Here is a 19309-nt window from a genome sequence, read left to right on the forward strand (position 1 = left end):
ATGTTTTATTTTTATTTTTCCACTCAGATAAATATTGTGTTGTACACAAGTAGCATAATACACACGCATATATACATTTCTAATTACTACTTTTTACATACTTTACATACCAGTGTTATTTTACCAAAATGCACATATTTTTTACATACTTTACATAATAGTTTTACACACTGTAGCACAATGCGTGTATTTTTATATTGTTGAATATTTTGCATATTAGTGTTATTGTAGCATAATGCACACATTTTTATATTTTTACATATTTTACATACTAGTTTTGCACACTGTAGCATATTGCGCATATTTACATATTTTTATATACTTTACACAGTAGTATTATTAAGATAAGATAAGATACACCTTTACTGATGCCATAATTGAGAAATTCCAGTGTTACAGCAGTCAAGGAGAAAGAGTCAGATTAAAGATTTCAAAATTAAACTTAAAAAACTTAAATAACTAGGCATGCAAATAAGTACAAAAATACAAGAGACAGCGATAAATAACAATAACAATAACAATAATAATAATAATAATAATAATGAAAATAATAGGAAGTGGATAATAATGAGCAGCAGTGAATGAAAATGAGCAAAAAATGAGCAGTGGATAAAGGGAGCACACCTAGTGCAAGTGATTGTATGTGCAAAACAGCAGACAGCTGTGGTGTCCATAAAGTGTCCATAGTGTCAGTAAAGTGTCAATAAAGTGTCCATGGTGCAGTCTACTGTGAGCAGTGCTGGTTATGTAGCCTGACAGCAGCAGGCAGGAAGGACCTGCGATAGCGTTCCTTCACACACTTTGGGTGAATCAGTCTATCACTGAAGGAGCATTATTATTATGGCACATTATTGTGCCATAATGCACATATTTTTGCATACTTTACATTCTAGTGTTGGTGTACCATAAAGCACAAATTTTGTTTTTTTTTACATAGTTTACACACTAGTTTTACACATTGTAGCATAAAGCACACATGTAAATATTTTTACATACATCACATTAAAGTGTTATTGTAGCATAATTCACATATTTTTACTGTTTTACATACTTCACATACTTGTTTTACACATTGTAGCATCATGCACTTATCTTTATATTTTTACATACTAGTGGTATTTTATCATAATGTAAATATTTAACATACTTAGAATATTAGTTTTACACATTGTAGCATATTGCACATATTTAAATATTTTTATATACTTTACACACTAGTATTATTGTGTCATAATGCACATATTTTTTCATACTTCTAGTGTACCATAAAACGCAAGGTTATTTATTTTTCACATATTTTACATACTAGTTTTACACATTGTAGCATAAAGCAGACATGTAAATATTTTTTACATATTTTACATTCAAGTGCTATTGTTGCATAATGCGCATATTCAACATACTTAAATTAGTTTTATACATGGTAGCATAATGCATATATCTAAATATTTTCACATACCTTACATACTAATGTTATTGTGGCATTAAGCACAAATATTTTTATTGTTACATATTTTACACACTAGTTTTACACATTGTAGCATAATGCACATGTATAAATATTTTCTACATACCTTACTACTGGTGTTATTGTGCCATAATGTACACATTTTTTATATTTGTACATACTACTACGTGTTTTAGCAGCATAATGCACTTTTACATACATTTACTGTTTTTACATATTTTACATACAAGCGTCAAACATATATATCATTTTATTTTTATATATCTATATAGATATATAAAAATGTTTTGTAGTGTACATACTTGTTTTACACAAAGGAGTATAAGACACATTTTTATACTTTTACATATTTTACATACAAGCGTCAAACATATATATCATTTTATTTTTATATATCTATATAGATATATAAAAATGTTTTGTAGTTTACATACTTGTTTTACACAAAGGAGTATAAGACACATTTTTATACTTTTACATATTTTACATACTTGTAAAATGTGCATGGTGCACATATTTTTTTGTTTAGAAATGATTCTCTTTGCTAGATATCTGCGCAACTGTAACCAAATTAATTTTACCCCCAAAGGGATTGATAAGATATTTCTGATTTCTTTAGTAAAAGTACCAACACCACAGTTTGGAAACATTCTTACAAGTAAAACTCCTGCATTCAATATCTTACATGGTTACAATTATAAGCACCAAAATATACTTAAAGTGGGCCTACCAAAAGTTAAAAAAAACCTCAATACGCAGAATGAGCCATTTAAAATTACACGACTATATTATAAATTACTGATGCATTAGTGTTCATCACTTAAATGTTGCTGCTGGTATTTCTAATAACTTTATATACTGGTGGGTAAATTTATCTGTAATAATACATCATAAAGTACTAGTTGATTTATGTTTTGTATTGATAATCTGGATCTGTAAAGTAAAAAGACTCAAGTAAAGTACAAGTACCTCAAGTTTGTACTTCAGTACAGTACTTGAATAAATGCTCTTTGTTTCATTTCCCCGCTGGTTACTAAGTACAAGAAAAGACATCTGGCCTAAAATTAATTTGACTTATTAACACTCTCATCTACAGACAGTGAATCACATTTTAAGCTGATCTGTTTTGAGTGTAAAAAATTTTATTAATAAACTATACGTATTAATCTGTAAAGTATCTTCAGGCATCAGATAAAAGAAGTGTAGGGTAGTGAAAAGTTCAATATATCCCTCTGTAATGCAGTGGAGCAGAAGAATGAAGTACAAAATTGTATAAAAATAAGGCACTTAGGTAAATGTACTTATTTCCACACTAGTTATTATCATCCAATATTCAGTTAAAACTCTGTAGTTTTACAAAACCTCACATTTCTGCACACAACAGTACAAACAGCTGCAACAGTTCTAATTGATGTTACATACTCTTTCTCTCCATGTGACACATCTTAAGGTAAAGTTCACACGTACCCTCTGACCAGTTTTTGGGTTATTACTGAGGTTTAGCTGATAATGTTGTGATCCAACATACAGCAACACCTCAGACCTGAAATCTAAGATTAATCAGTGATTCTGTGCTTCAAGTAAATGCAGAGTAGCTGATAGAAAATAAGACATCTAATAATAAGTAAAATGTGGGTTTATAGTGAAGTGCAGGCAGGTGTAAATACACTTAATAGATTTCTTTATTTGATGTTTCTAGTGAACGCCCTGCTGCTGACGGGAAGCTCCTCTAGAACACTTTTAAAATGTAATTATAAGAAAGAACTGAATAAATCAAATCAGCATTTTGTCTGTCTCCAAGTGAACGCTGAAAATAATTCGGTCCCTGAGAGCGATCGATCGAAGCAACCACACATCAGAAATAGAAGACAACAATGAGACAGACAAAGCGACAAGATACGAGAAGTAGTTAAATAACAGAAGTAAAAACAAAGATAGAAGGTTGGGTCAGAACTTTATTTTTTATCAGGAGTGCTGTTTGTTTTGCTGTGTTTTTCAGTAACAGTCCTCCACATGTTCTTCAGGGTGACTTGGGCCATGAGCAAGGTGATGGTGAAGTTACGCCGGTACCATTCCCTGGACACAAGAAGGAGGGGATATGAGATTTAGAGGACGAGTGTTTGAGTTAAAACCAATCGTACAGTCTGACTTTTGAAATGAGAAAAAAAATACAGTTTAACAAGGATTATTGGGGTGGGGGAGCCCTTCTGGAGTTTCCATGTTCTCCCCGTGTCAGTGTAGGTTTCCTCCAGGTGCTTCAGCTTCCTCCCACAGTCCAAAGACATGCAGGTTAATTGGTGACTCTAAACTGTCTGTAGGTGTGAATGTGAGTGTGAATGGTTGTCTGTCTCTATGTGTCAGCCCTGGATAGGCTCCAGCCCCCTGCGACCCCTAACAGGATATGCAGTCACAGAAAATGACTGAATGTTCTAATGGCTACATAATTCATGATGCTACAGCAGCTAACCATTAGCATGAACAAAATTACAAAGAGAAGGAATACATGTAGATACACTGATATTTCACTGCACAGCAAAGTTAAATATAAGTTTGTTTTGCTGGAGCCTCTATTTCTAATGATCTTAGATAGACTGAGCCAAGAGAGCAACAACACCTCAGGGTAGAAATGTTATTTCTTTGATTCACTCTAATCTGAGACAATATCAGGAACAACACGGACGTAAATCAGAAGTAAAGTTTGAATCCCACGCACAGAACAATAAAACTAAGAGCAGCTGTGGAGGTGATGTGTGTGGGCTGCAAACATCCCTCTTTACTGAGAGCCTTGAAACTAGTCAGCCACTTTGCAATTCTAATTCACAGAAAGCTCTTCAAAGCCTGCCATGTTTGCTATTCTCTATACACGAGGTACAGTATATAACTGTTGGTGCACAGCCGCAGCTCCCGCTGAGGGAGAAATACCCACCCACCGAGCCAGCGGCACTGTGGGAGACTCCCAGCTGCAAAACAAACTCACTTGTTATAATTTGCATGTCGTATTCTGTTTGTGTCCAGGAAGCTTTTGTAAAACACCGCCATTTCTTCACTGTTCAGGGACCGCCGACGTCCTGACGAGGGGAGAGGAGACACAGAGGACGACATTATACTCTCATTAAGACACTGATAATGTTTACATCACCAGATGGTACAAAAACACATTTTAATCAAAGGATGAGGAGGAGGTGAGGAAGGAGAGGATAGGAGATAGAAGGAGGGAGGGAATGAGCTGAGTAGAAAGGAGAGGAGACAGTGGGATATGAGGAGGAAGGTGAGGAGACAGGAGAGAGGAAAGGAGGTGAGGAGGGAGGAAACGAGACAGAAGGATGAAGTAAGGGGAGAAGAAAGGAGGAGAGGAGGTAAAATATAAATTTTCAAGACAAATTAAAAACATTTGGAGCCAGCAGTTCTAAAATCATCAGTTTTTTTGTTGGGTCTCGCAAAACCAGGAAGCTTTTTGATCGCCGGCTGCAGCCTGAAGCTTCCTGGGTGAAAAAGACCCGAATTTCTCTGTGACGTCGTAAAATCCTCCTGATTGACTGCACACAGGAGGAGGAACCGACGTCACCTGAACCATCAGATCTACGTCTGAGATAAAAGTGTCTCACAGAGAGTGAGTGAATTTACAGTGTTTCCACTTTCATACATGTAGAAAATCAGCATGTTCTCACCTTCCTCATCACGTAAAGTCAAGCCTTTTGCCTTCAGCTGTGAAATGATGAAAGCCTCTTTCTCCTGCAGAGATAATAAACATATGGCTTCGTGTTTATCTTACTTTATATTTTACAAGACACAAACAAAAAGATTGATCCATAACACAAACAACAAATAAAAAACAAAACAAGAGTTGATGTAAAGGAGTTAGGACACTTAAATCAGAAATTGATTTTTCTGTCTCTTCTCTCGGTGGCTGTGAAAGCACTGAACATATTCAGACAGCCTTTATTAACCCTTTGAAACCTGAGCAGACTGGCTTCATTTAACCCAAAAAACAACAACAACAAAAAAACATGGAAAGAAGACGATGGGACACTTAAGAAATGAGCGGAAATTTAGCAACATGTTAAAACATTACAAGAAGTAACTTAAGTAACTAAGAAATTGTCCAAAAATAAGCCAAAACAGAAAAGGTAAAAATGACGAAGTAAAAAATTAAAAATTAAATAAAAAAATAAAAGCCAAAAGAAAAAGTTATCTGATAATAAGCAACAAAGAAAATTAAAATTAATCAAATTGCTAAAATTGGACTAAATGATATCTACATTTATTTACTGTCACATCATTTTTTATTACTATTTTATTATATTGTATTATTATTATTAGAACTTAACATTTTCCTTTATTTATTTTTCAAAAATAATTTTCTAATAACACTTTTCTAATGCTGCTAATTGCCTTTTTCTAATATTGAAATCAATCTAATTTCTGGTTGGTTTAAATTCTTTGAACAGCATTTGAATGCCGCACAAGATGGATGTTGATCCAGGTTTAAAAGGCTTAATGCAAATTACCTTTTCAGCTTTTTAAACAAGCCCATTTGCCCATTCTTGAATAGATGGAGTGACACCGTCTCTACATTCGCAGAAAATCTAATCTAATGTTAAGGTGTTGATCAGGCCACGTAGACAGTTCCTCTATTACACAAAGTATAACATTTGAAGAGTATCACATAAAATAAAAACACCATATGATTTTTAAATACCTTCGCTGTTAAATACTATCAAACTAAAGGTATTTAATTTCTCATAAAGTTTTAAGCATAACTGCAGATATCACCTGTTTTCTACTGACACCACATACCAGTGTTTTGTTGTGCGATGCTGCCCTCTGCTGGACAAAATAAGAACATACATGCTGTGCATAAGAGCTGAGCAGGCACAGGACACCAACATTCACTGACATTAAAGGTAATAATCAGTAATAATGATGACATTGTTGATGTGATAATATTCCATCAAACTCTCTGTTGAGGTCCTGCTGCACTAACATTTACATTTGCTAAGTTGCCTTTCCACAAACATCAAATGCAGCAGAGGAATTTTCTTGAGAAACACGACGTTGTATTCACGCTGCCTTAAAGGAACAGTGTGGCAGATTCAGTGGTATCTAGCAGTGAGGACTGCAGACTGCAACCATCGGTTCAATGGAAGCTAAACAGCTCATTCTAAGGTAACACAAACACAACAATTCTGATTTTCAGGCGATTATACACTACAGAAAACATACGTATTATATTGTAGTCCATTTCTGCCGATAACCTTACTCACTGGACCTTTTCTGCCATCAATCAAAAACACATTCTCACCTTGCTGAAGCTGATGTTCTGTTTGGTCCAGAACTCGTGGTTCCAGTCCTCCGTCTCCTGCCTCAGGTGTCTCAGACGTTTCTCAAGCTCTGATTCGTTCTCAGCAACACGATAGACGATCGGCCGCAGGTTGGACAGAGTGTTCGGTGGACCGATCCAGTCATGTGTGGTGCTGGGTGCTGGTCTCAAGGCAGATCTCTACAGAGAAATAAATACATAAAAGGTCACCCAAAACAACCTACATAACGTTGGTGAAGAAGTCATCCAGGTCATAGTAATCTTAAGTGCTATATCGTAGGCAACTGGACTTCTTGAGTTTCTTGAAGACGTTTCACCTCTCATCTCAGCAGCTTCTTCAGGTCTAAGGACTAGTGTAGAGTCACAGGCTTTAAACTCTGTGTGGGTGTGAACCCTTACAGAGTCTGAGTTTCAGAGTCGTCAAAGTCTCACGTGAGTCGTTGACCCACCTGGCCATCACGTGTGTTGTTAGGGTTAGATGGCTCCAGCTGTGAATGGGTGTGAATTTGTCTGGGGAGGGACCCCATGACGGCACAGTGGGAGGATGGTAAGTGGTGTCGTAGGCCACCTCCTCTGTTAAACAATGGTCCTTCCAATTTGACATGAATGGCTTCTTTCAAGGCTCTTTTAAATAACCATCACCTTTAGATCATCACCTTTCTACGGTGGCCCCGAGAGCCCAACAATCTGCAACTTAAAAGAGAACTCCACCCATTTAGCACTGAACTCCTACAACACTGTCAAACTCAAGATGAACAGTTTTTTAAAGGATCAAATTTGATATAGCCAAACTAGAGATATCGTCTTCTTTCTTGTCACAACCTGAGGCCAACATTACCCATAATGCAACTGCACCGCCAGCAGTTGGGTTGGAGATTCAGGTGTGTTAGAAGTAAAATTAAAAAAAGGAAAACTGGGAGTCTAAAACTATTCTTCCACTGAAAAGTACAATAACTACAATTTTAATTATTTTGATCAACTAATTGAAAGTTTAATAAAGCATTGACTTTTTTAAATTAATGATTGGAGGTTAAAAGAAAAGTAGAATCACTGCAATACTGCACAGTCTATATTGGTGATGATGCTAATCAATGCTAATTATACACATTTCCCAACACATACAACTTAGCATCCAGCAGTTTCTAAATGCTGGAGACCATTCAAACCATAGCAAATGTAATTTTTAAGATGAAGCTGAAATTGAAGCTTATCAAATTGGGAAGTTTTTTCGTGTACAAGTGAAGCAGTGATATTAAACGCAAAGTGAAGAAAAATAATTATTTCTGATGAGAATTTGTCAAATGGACAGTCATTTTTTTTGTTTTTTGGGGGATGTTGTGTGTGATATTTCAAAATAAAATGGCAGCAATCCCAAGAATCTTATTTTGCTACTTCCCCCTTTGTGTCAGGATACTCCTTGCCAAATTTCATACTTGTACGACTATTTATGCCATCATAGTGCCTTAATATTTGATTTACATCATTTTGCCAGAGACATGTCCCAGAAAAGGAGTTTTGGGCCCCCTGAGACCAAACGGTCCTGAGTTGGAGGTGTTTGTTTTCAACTTGTGATGGTCTAAGGTAAAGGCTTACAGGAAATTTAGCATATTTATTTTAGTTTGCACTGTAATTATTTCACTGACTTCGTTATATTTTTGTTATTCAGTATTTGGTTATAGTTTTGCTGACTTAAGTCTGTTTTAGCAGCTTCCTCTCCACAAGAGAAAGCTGCGCTGAACATCACTGCCCTCCTTCAGATCCACACATTTATAGAACAACAGTGCAAACCATCCTATAATACTCACAGTTTCATTTACTCCTTCACTACACATGTTAAAAGGTTAAGACTGAAGGGCAGGGCGCCACTCTTCAGGTGTAAGTTACTGAAGTAATTTGAGTAAACTGAGTACACAGTAGAGATCGCGCACACGCAGAAACAGGAGGAGGTCACGTGGTTTAAACAAACAGCCGACCAACAGGAACCTGCGGCTTATCATTTCAGACCAGACTGCACGATGAGACGAGCAGCGAGGCGGAGAAGACGAGCCAGGACTCAGAGGGCAGAAAACAGGTAGAAACAACTGTACTGGGAACACTGGTTCAGTCACAGTCACCGCAGATAAAAGAGTCAGCTGAAGTCACATAAATGAAATAATCAAAACACAAAATGTTGTGAGTTATAACTTTGGTAATGTCTGTGGAAAACATGCATCTTTTATATTACAGGGTTAATATGTTGAAACTCTGAAGTAGACATACAGTAGAGATGTTATCAGTGCTGTGATGTAACTATTTTCATTTTATGCTACTTTTTTTCACCTAACTACGTTTTAGAGGCATTGTCATTTACATTATATAAAACATGGGCTTATAGAATATAAAACTAAAATTCCAAACATTTTCGGCTTGTGGTTTCTCTGGAATAAAAGCTGTAGATGGAGCTCGTCCATATTTCAAGTGCAAGTTCCTTATTTTTAACATGCACAACAATTACAGCAGCAGTCTTTGGTAATGAAAATATTAAAGCTTAGTCTCCTTCTACACATGTTTGTAAAAGAAAAAGAAAGAGCAAGGCAAAACAAAATGAGAATCTAAACATAAAACAGTGTGACTTAAAACAACATCTATGACACAGATATGTATGTAGTTGAATATTCATACGGAAGTGAAAGAATAAATAAAACATAAAGTGAAATAAATTGGACAGTAGACATGAATGTAGTGAATATATATATATGTGTAATGTGTATAAATATATATACACAGAGGTGTAAACAGTGGTAAAAGAGTATTTAACATTAAAGTGACAAATGCCCCCTCTAACCTTCTTAGACGTTTCATTTAAGTAAAGCCCCTTTTACACTGCCTGGGGTGGGAATTTCTTGCCATTATGCCGCCTCGCTGCTCTGTATAAGAGGTACAACGGAGGAATGCGTGGACAAAGATGTCTCACTAATAAGCTGGTATCGGAGGTAGTATAGGTGCCGAAGCGATGTCTGTGTAAACAGGACAGCCTGCAGGACAGAATCATATGTGGCATGGGTGTGATGTTTTGACGACGTGTTATAAATGCAAGCCACTGTGGTAGATTTAAAAAGTAGCTGACAGCAGTTAGCGGCTAACTCAAAGACAAACAGTGGCTGCGAATGTCACAAGTTGGGAAAACAGTGAGGCCCAGGAGCTCCTTATCCTCCGAGCAGAGAACAAGAACAGCCGCCATGTAACAGGGACAGTAGACGATTGTTTTTGCCATGTTAATGCCACTGCTATGTTTATGTCATGTCCATCATGACGCTTTTGCCTCCACCACGCCAGTGTTGTGTTGAAATGTGTTCCACAATCGAACAGTGGCTCCCCCCTGCGAATGCGTAGTGCCCCCTTGGTGTTTAGGGTCAAGGTTAGGTGGAGAGGAAATGCATCACGGTGGGGAAACGGTCGTTGTCACAATACCGGCATGACCCCCCCCGTTGTGTTGTTCTGTGTAAAAATGCAAAGGAGGAATAAATAAGAGATTTCATAGTGGCCCTATAACGTGATCTCTATGTGAAAAGGGCTTTCCAGTAAATCAGAACTCTTACTGACGTTACGTTTTTATTGTTACTCTCTGATTAATCATCTCATGACCTCTCAGATTTATGTGGGGACCCTTTGGAGGGGCCCGACCCCTCAATTGGGAACCACTGGACTAACTTACTATAAACAGTAGTTAAAATTACCTTAACATTGAGCAGATTGTCACTCTTTAATACATCTATATTAATGATCTAATGACACCATACTTAATAGGTCATTCACAGGGGACATATTACTGTATAATGAGTACTTTAACTTTGGATACTTTGAGTGTATTTGACTGATAACACTTGTATGCTTTTACATACGCCAAGTAGGATTTGAAATGCAGGACTTTAACTTGTGATGGAGTATTTTACATGGTGGTATTAGTACTTTTACTCAGGTAAAATATCTGAGTAAATTACTACAACCAGCCCTGTTACAGTGTCATGGCAACACACACTCACGCATGCGTACCACTTCCTGTAAGCCAATTATTCAACATGAACGCGGTTAAATTCTGTATTTTTCTTAATTACTATAATTTACTATACTAACCTTTGGTTTCTTGTCCTGCTGGGTTGCCAGTTTGGAGCTACACTGTCGAGTATTCACCGCTGATACACTGCGTGAAGCGTGCAGGGTGAAGGGGCTGAGAATCCTCCATGTTAAACGACCCGCTGCTGCTGCTGTTGTTGTTCTGGACGCCATTTTAATTAACTGACACTAGACTGTTGTTTCAATGAGACCCAGTGACCGTTACAGCTCACAGCATCCTGATATTAACGGTAACCTGCAGTTTACTTCACAGGAGTTCATGTCGGTGTCCTTCTGTGTGTGTGTGGGTGTAACCAGACGTTTGGTCACGTGACTCCCACAATGAAAAGGTGTGCTCGAAAATATTACCGGCGCAGTCAGGCGGGGTTTCGACAATTCTGCTCGTCAGTGGTGGAAGAAGCACTCAGATCTGTTACTTAAGTAAAAGTATTAATTCCACAGTGTAAAAATACTCTATCACAAGCATTATTCCTGCATTAAAGATGTAAAAGAACAAAAGTATTAGCATCAAAATATACATAAAGTAAGAAAAGTAGTTACTCATTATACAGAATGGTCAATTTCAGGATCATATTAATTATATTACTGGATTATTATTGTTGGTGCATTAATGTGTTGATCATTTTAATGCTACAGCTGATAATGGTGGAGCTGATTTTAATTATTTTATATACTGCTGGGTAGCTTAATGTATAATAATACATAATAATGTATCACTTGATTTTAATTTATGATTAAATCTGTAATATGGAGTTGGACAGTTACTTAAGTATCAGGAAATAGATGTCCAAATAAATATGGGCATAGATAAATAAATAAATAAATAAATAAATAAATAAATAAATAAATGCTGAAATACATATGGAAATAAATACATAAATGCATAAATAAAAGTTGATACATTTCTTTATTTATTTCAGCATTTATTTATTTATTGCATTTATTTAATTAATTAATTTATTATTTTACATTATTTTATTTTTATTCATTTCAGCATTTATTTATTTGTGAATTCCTCTCAGCAACTATTTGTTCTTTTATTTCTGTATTTATTTAATTTAAATGTTTAAATGTATGCATTTATTTGTCTATTTATTTATACTTACACTTATATTTATACTCATTTATGCTTAAGATACTTAGTCGTTTTCCATCCTTCTTACAAAGTATCTAAAGCTGTCAAATAAATGTGTGCTTTAACATCTGGAAACATCTGTCACATGCAGTATTTTACCAAATTAATACCACAGATACTGTGTTGCAAGTTAAAATCCTAAGAAAAGTAAAAGTATTCTGTGCAGCTGAATGAACTTTATTACCGATGCATTAATTTGTATGCAGGATTAAATGATCTAGCTAGTTGAAATCAAACAAACTACTTCAGCTAAATAGTAATTAAGAGTGAAACTGTAGTCAACTTGAGTATTAAATATAAAATATTTAACTGTACATTCACAGTAAATTACTGGCTACTAGTTATATTACTGTCACAGTAAATTAGTGTTCATTTTTACAGTAAATTGTTGTGAAATGACAGCTGTATACTGTGATCTCACAGTAGTTATGTCTGAACACTGTAATTTAAAATGACTATTTACCTATAACCTCACAGTTAAAACCCATTACATAACTGATATAACAGCATGTTCCTGTAAATTACTGAATTAAACTGTAACACAGTTTATGTACAATTGATTACTGTGATTTAGCAATATGTTCCAGAAGAATTACTGTATTTCACTGTAATATCATAGTTTAACTCAATACATTACTGTGATTTATGCTTCTATAAATTACTATATTTACCTGCATGAATTTCACAATACAATTCTGACTTTGGTTAAATATCAGTGATAATAATGTAATTTATTGTGAAATGTTACAGTTGCATGTTGTAACTTCCTGTAAATAATTTGCAGTGTATATTTTACTCAAGTACCACAGTTAGAAAATACAAGTTTACAAGTTTATGTCTTGCATTACGAATTTCATACATTAAATACTCATGTAACTACGCTAATACCCCGCCTTTGCTGCTATGTTACAAACGGCACGGCCACACGTCAAATGTAGCGCACCCAACATTGGTCAACCAAAACTTACACTACGTTAAAAATAGTAAAGTCGACTATCGGCAAAACAACATATTAATGTGATTTATTCTACATATGCGGGAATTTGTTACACGTTAACTAAACACCCATTAATGTGTTTTAATCGTGGATTGAAATAAACACCGCTCATCTCCCCCAGATGAGCGAAGATAAACTCCGTGTTAGTTCGTACGCCTGAGCCGAAAAGTAACTACTAGAAGGTAGCTAGGTAGGCTAATGTTTAGCTTTAATCAGGGGAGGTGCTCACTTTTCCGCAACAGTTCAGATGGCTGTACGCTGGCTATGCAGGTAAGGGTGAAACCATTAAAGTGACTAAGTGGTATTATTATATTAAGACCCCCAAAAGGCTGGAGTTATTTGGTGAAGGTGGGGCTCAGTCAGGTGATCATCGGTAGCTAGCTTAACGCACCGACACAGACAATGACATTCACAGAGCGCTGTACGTGGAAAACAGGGCTCGGTCGCTGCTTTATTGGAGCCAAAATGGCTGTTTAAATATTCAGCAAGCTTCAGGAATATATGGATTTGTAAAGTAGGTTGTTTTAAAGCGAGAGTCGGCGGAGGAAACCCCTCTGGTAGTCTGTGGGAGGGGCGACACCAGCCCGACCGCAGTCAGTCAGTCAGTCAGTCGTTGGGTGCTGAAGCTGACCGGAGCATCACCGAGATCTCTCTCATCTTTTTGAGGGGGGGTGGATTTATCCATCTGGATGCCACTTTGCTCCACGACTCGCCCTGCTTGTTGCTGATGGAAACAGACATCCGCAAAAATGTGCGCGAATGTGTTCGGAGTTTTGAAAAGGTGAGAAATAATAACGCTGTTTGTGTGTGTGTGTGTGTGTGAGGATCCAGCTGACAGGAGATGCTTCGAGGTGTTTAGTGAGATCCGGAGGTGTGGTGATGGGTGGTGTGTGTGTGTGCTGGTTCTGGTTACCAGTCTTACACACACACACACACACACACACACACACACACACACACACAGGAGGACAGTTACCTTCGCAACCAGCTGTGCCAAATAGGATTTTGTACGGTGACATAATGCGCAAAGCCGTGCAGGACCGGTGCATGCAGCCATGCATGCAGGAATGTGCTTGAACGGGTTTGGGGGAAGATTTTAAAGCACAGGGGGGTGGGAGGGAGGGTGCTAGTGGCGTGTTACCTCCAGCTCAGTTAGCCATCATGCTGGGTGACTCATGGGGGGGTCATCCTGATGTTCCCAAGGTCCAAGGCATGTGTGATGTCAGCCAGCGGTGTGACAGATTGGTGAGGGTTATCTTCGCAGTTCAAATTGCTAAAATCCGAAAGGAGGTGGACGTTTCAGATGCAGTCCTTTTGTGCAGATATCAGTGTCTAAAGTACAACAAAAAAAAAAACAGTCTTGCCTGCAAATTTGAGGGCGTAGATTTCAAGGTGTATAACATCAGCTCAGCCTGGGAGCTGTAGGTAGGTGGGTGCTTTCAACATGTTGACCCAGGGAAACCCACATTGAACATTTGACCTGAGGGAATAAAAACACAGCTGAGGACATAAAACCCCTTAAAAGGTCTCCTTAATGTGTCATGTTAAGAGGATATTGATCTGGGGAACATAGGACCCTGGGAACATAGATACGCCCCCACTCATATGAGGGAAGATTCCTACTAGAAACCTATTCTTATCTTTGTCACATCAGCTTCCCTTTTTTTTCTCCTCGTCTCCCTCGGATCAAATTAAGAGATGAGGTGTTTGCCAGGCTGGAGTGGATTTTGCTGAGATTATCCTAATAAATACTCAGATTTGTAAGCTCTGGCCCGCTGCATGCGTCCATCCACTATTCTGGAAATGCCCAGCCCCTCGCCCTCTTACATAAGTACTTTAGGGAATGGCTTGATAACATAATCCCGTCTATTCCATAACTGTTACTGATGCTGTGAGCAACAAAACATCATATTGTGGGGCTTTGTGTTCACGGGCAACAATCACATCACGCTCTCAGGGCACCTCGGCTGATAATGACAGCCTGTCTCGTGCTGCAGCCGTCTCCCCTGAGCTGTGTTCTGTTGCAAAAACTACAATACGTTCCTTATCCTAATCCTGTGTGTTACCGTTCACCCCGCAGATATAGGAAGTTCACTTTGATGTGAAGAATTGAACACTCTCTTTTTCTTTGTCTCTCTTTTATTTAATCCTAAGTATTTATTTTAATGCTGGAGGTGGTTCCTGATTTCAGAAGACTGGACGTTTGCTTTGTGATCATGAATGGATTACTGATCAAGCACAAGCCCAGGGGCCCGAGGGGTCAGGGGGCCTGAGGGGTCTAGATCAAAGCCTTTATGTGACGGGACTGTTATTAACATTAATGTTTTTGCTCCTGATCTTAACATCACAGCTGCCCAGCACTCTGAGGCTGCAGTAACATCCATTCAAATACAGTTAAATTAGTGAAGCATTTTAAACCAGAGCAGCTAAATATCTCCGCTTTAGGAAACCTGCATCTCAGGCTTCCTTCGATAGTTTCCTGTAGTGTTCTGTACATTGTGCTGTAGTGTTCTGTATAATATCTCTGCTCCGGAGTGTCAGTGTGGAGCTGTTGTGGCAAGAATCTTTGGACCAGAGTCAGACAGCCTCTCTTCATCTTCAGTCTGAAGTAAATACTGAAGTTCAGCTGCAGTTCTTCAACCATCAGCAGCAGCACCAGAGACTCCTGGTTCACGAGCAAAACGTTGCCAAAAGACAAAGAGGCACAATGCAGCACTCTAAATACATGCAACCTGAAGAGATACACGACGACAGGGAGATGTAGAACACCAAAACAAAGATGCACAGCAACGACACAGTGACACACAACAATGACAGAGATGCGAAGTGATGACAGAAAGAAGAAAAAACAATACAAGGAGATGCAAAATGACAAAGAGGCGCAAAACAACTATGAAAGGATGCAAAACAACTGCAAGGAGATGCAAAATGACTAGGAAGAGATGCAGAAGAAATACATTAAGCAAAATGACAATGAAGAGATGCGAAACAACCACAAAGAGATGCAAAATGGCCATAAATAGATGTAAGTTAAACACGAATAGATGCAAATTAACTACAAATAGATGCAGAACAACTACAGAGAGATGCAATATGACTAAACAAAGATGCAAAAGGACTACAAAGGGATGTAAAACAACTACAAAAGGCATGCAAAATGACCGATACAAAACAACTGCAGAGATGCAAAATGACTACAGAGAGATGTGAAATAACTATAGATAGGTCCACATTAAATGCAAAGAGATGCAAATGATGAAAAAAAGATGTAAGTTAACTCCAAATGGATGCAAAACAACTTTAAAGAGATGCAAAATGACAATAAAGAGATGCTAAACAAATACAAAGAGATGTGAAATAACTATAAATAGATGTAAATTAAACACGAATAGATGCAGAACAACTACAGAGAGATGCAAAATGACTAAACAGAGATGCAAAAGTACTACAAAGGGATGCACAACAACTACAAAGGGATGCAAAATTGCAGATACAAAACAACTGCAGAGATGCAAAAGAACTATACAAAGATGCAAAATAATAAATAGATGCAAATTAAATGCAAAGAGATGCAAATAATAAAAAATAGATGTAAATTAACTTCAAATAAATGCAAACCAACTACAAAGAGATGCAATATGTCCACAGAGATGCAAAATCACAAAGAGACGCAAAACAACTACACAGAGATGTAGTAGAATGACAAAAAATATGTACAATTTAACTACAGAAAGATGCAAAATGCCTACAGAGATGCAAAGCAACTACAAGGAAAAGTAAAATGACTATAAAGAGATGCTAAACAAATACAAAGAGATGTGAAATAACTATAAATAGATGTAAATTAAACATGAATAGATGCAGAACAACTACAGAGAGATGCAAAATGACTAAACAGAGATGCAAAAGTACTACAAAGGGATGCACAACAACTACAAAGGGATGCAAAATTGCAGATACAAAAAATATGTACAATTTAACTACAGAAAGATGCAAAATGCCTACAGAGATGCAAAGCAACTACAAGGAAAAGCAAAATGACTATAAAGAGATGCAAAACTACTATAAAAAGACGCAAAATGTCTACAGATGCAAAACAACGACAAAGAGATGCAAAATGACAACGGAGAGATGCAAAACAACTACAAAGAGACAAAATGACAATGGAGAGATGCAAAACAACGACAAAGAGATGCAAAATGACAACGGAGAGATGCAAAACAACTACAAAGAGACAAAATGACAATGGACAAACTTATCATAAAAAGACACAAAATTACAAAAATGACACAAAATTACTACAAAAAGACAAAACGACTACAAAGAGGCAAAATGACGGCCCGCTCTGACACACCCTCCTCATTAGAACAACAGAGAATGATCTGTATTGTGGCTTAATGAGCATTGTGAACGTACAGGAGGGTTCGACACTTAAGGCAGAATGATTTTCCCTCAAGGTAGTGACACATCATGAGAACAGGGGCTGCAACTACTGACTGTTTTCATTATTGAATAATTTGATGATTGTTTTCTGGGTCAGTTTGTAAGTTCACCATGACGTCTTCAGATGTTTTTTTTTTCCAGAATCAAAATCCAAAGACAGTCAGTTCACAGTGATTCACAAGAGAGTAAAGCAGTAAATCTTGTTGTCGGAGAAGTTCTGGTATTTCGGCTCCAGAGACAATTTAACATCATGAATGAGAAATGAATCTGAGGAAACAGTGACATCGTGTGAATGACATTTTTCTGAGTAGTGTTGAATTAGGAAACATCTCTCAGCTTGAGGCACCTGTGACACACTTTGACACAATCTGTGAGTGTGTGCAGAGACTGGCTGAGCTGTGTTCATATTTTGGGTGTTGGTCAGTTCATTCCCCTCTCAGTATTTAAAGCCTGATGGGCAGGTTGGATTGTGTGTGTGGATTAGAGAGCTATCAGCATCATGTCAGCCAGCGAGTGCGATAGAAATACTAAGCAATACTCCCAATGGTTGTCATGTGGGTGTTCCTCTTGTCGAGACGAAATGTAGGTTAACCTCATTCATTTTCTTGCATGATTTGTAAAGGCTAAGAATTTCACATGAATATATTATGTGGGCATTTGTTCTCGACTTGTTGTCAGCTGGGTTGTCACGTGATTCATGTGGAGTTACATTTGATAAGAAATATGAACGGACTCAACAAAAGCAGTCAAGGTCAAGAGAAGACATCATTGCACTCATATCGATCAGCTTACAGTGGTTTTGAGAGGAAGTAAAGGGACATATTTACAATACTGATTATATATGTGGGGTCATAGTACTCTGCTTATTAATACATTATGTTTTCTCCTCATGCATACATGTGCTTATGCATCCAAACTTAACAGTTAAAATGACATTTTTAATCTATGTTAAGACATTTCCTGGTTAAATAAGTTTTTATTACTATGTTGTTATTATTATTACAGTGAAATAGCTTCAGTAAGTCTTTTATTTTACTGTTAAATGGCAGGTCTTTATTTCCTCAGGCAGTAAGACTCCTCAACTCGTCCTCCGTACTCTGTCATAAAAAATAGTTTTTATGTCTTCTTGTGTAGAATAAAGCAGTGGTTCCCAACTGGTGGGTCTTGGTCTGAAAGTGGGTCAGGGGTCCATTCTAAATGGACCGCAAGTGACTCGCAAACATGTCAAGTTTGTAAAAAAAAAAAAAAACCACTATGTTTTAAGTACATTGAATATCTAGCACAGAGCTTTTATTTTGAAGTGTTCTTTCCTGCTGTAGAGTGAGTGACTAACAGGCAGCTACATGACAGAAGCCCCTTTTACACTGCCAGATTTTCCGCAAATGTTGGGCCATTGTGCTGGCAAGCTGCGAGCGTTTCGACACACGGAGCCAGATTGGCGAATTGATCTGAGGTGCCCAATTTTCCGCCTGGTAGGGTAGACATATCAGCGGAACCTTTTTAGTTTAAACAAAACGAGGCGCCTTCCGCTACGGGAGGGGCTGTTGATGACTTGTGGGAGGAGCTGTTGATGACGCCGCATGTGCGACCCACTGGCGGTGGATAAACAGGAAACAGCTGATAGCAGGAATTAGCGAGCAGCTAGAAGCAAGAGGGAAAAGCAAACCTGACAGACACTGTAAAGATGAGCAACTGGGGAGACAAGGAATTGCGTGCCCTCCTTGTCCACGCAAACGAAGAGGCTGTTAACCGTCAGATGACGGGGACGGTGAAGGATGGGCCAACTTACGAGAGGCTTCCCTCCCATGTCACCGTTTACGTCACACGCTGAGC

General features: G+C 37.6%; 2 protein-coding genes, 1 long non-coding RNA gene and 1 other non-coding gene across 6 annotated transcripts in view; 1 reads left to right on the plus strand and 3 right to left on the minus strand.

Moving 5' to 3' along the window:
* Positions 1–3405: 3405 nt before the first annotated feature.
* coa8 (cytochrome c oxidase assembly factor 8) lies at positions 3406–11206 on the minus strand. Its single transcript, XM_033642405.2, has 5 exons — positions 10902–11206; positions 6771–6968; positions 5137–5200; positions 4446–4536; positions 3406–3544 (listed from the first exon to the last, which is right to left on the minus strand). The coding sequence occupies exons 1-5, from the start codon at positions 11052–11054 to the stop codon at positions 3424–3426; spliced, it is 627 nt and encodes a 208-aa protein (XP_033498296.1). The 5' UTR covers positions 11055–11206; the 3' UTR covers positions 3406–3423.
* On the minus strand, positions 4891–5032 carry LOC117267669 (small nucleolar RNA SNORA79). Its single transcript, XR_004502597.1, has one exon. It is a non-coding gene; the product is annotated as a small nucleolar RNA SNORA79 (small nucleolar RNA).
* The window catches only part of bag5 (BCL2 associated athanogene 5), a 32422-nt gene continuing 21485 nt past the window's right edge, over positions 8373–19309 (plus strand). The window contains exon 1 of one of the 3 annotated variants that reach the window (XM_033642403.2): positions 8373–8859. In XM_033642403.2, the coding sequence (XP_033498294.2) occupies positions 8804–8859 (56 nt within the window). In that variant the 5' untranslated portion in view covers positions 8373–8803. Of the gene's footprint in view, positions 8860–13195; positions 13304–13484; positions 13815–19309 lie in introns of those variants that run through there. The other 2 variants (XM_033642402.2, XM_033642401.2) reach the window with 2 other exon arrangements.
* Positions 14432–19309, minus strand: part of LOC117266955 (uncharacterized) — a 36232-nt gene continuing 31354 nt past the window's right edge. Inside the window, exon 4 of the long non-coding RNA XR_004502528.1 lies at positions 14432–14513. This is a non-coding gene — a long non-coding RNA (uncharacterized LOC117266955). The remainder of the gene's footprint in view (positions 14514–19309) is intronic.

Source organism: Epinephelus lanceolatus, chromosome 15 (genome assembly GCF_041903045.1).
Source record: "Epinephelus lanceolatus isolate andai-2023 chromosome 15, ASM4190304v1, whole genome shotgun sequence".
NCBI classification, from domain to species: Eukaryota; Metazoa; Chordata; class Actinopteri; order Perciformes; family Serranidae; genus Epinephelus; species Epinephelus lanceolatus.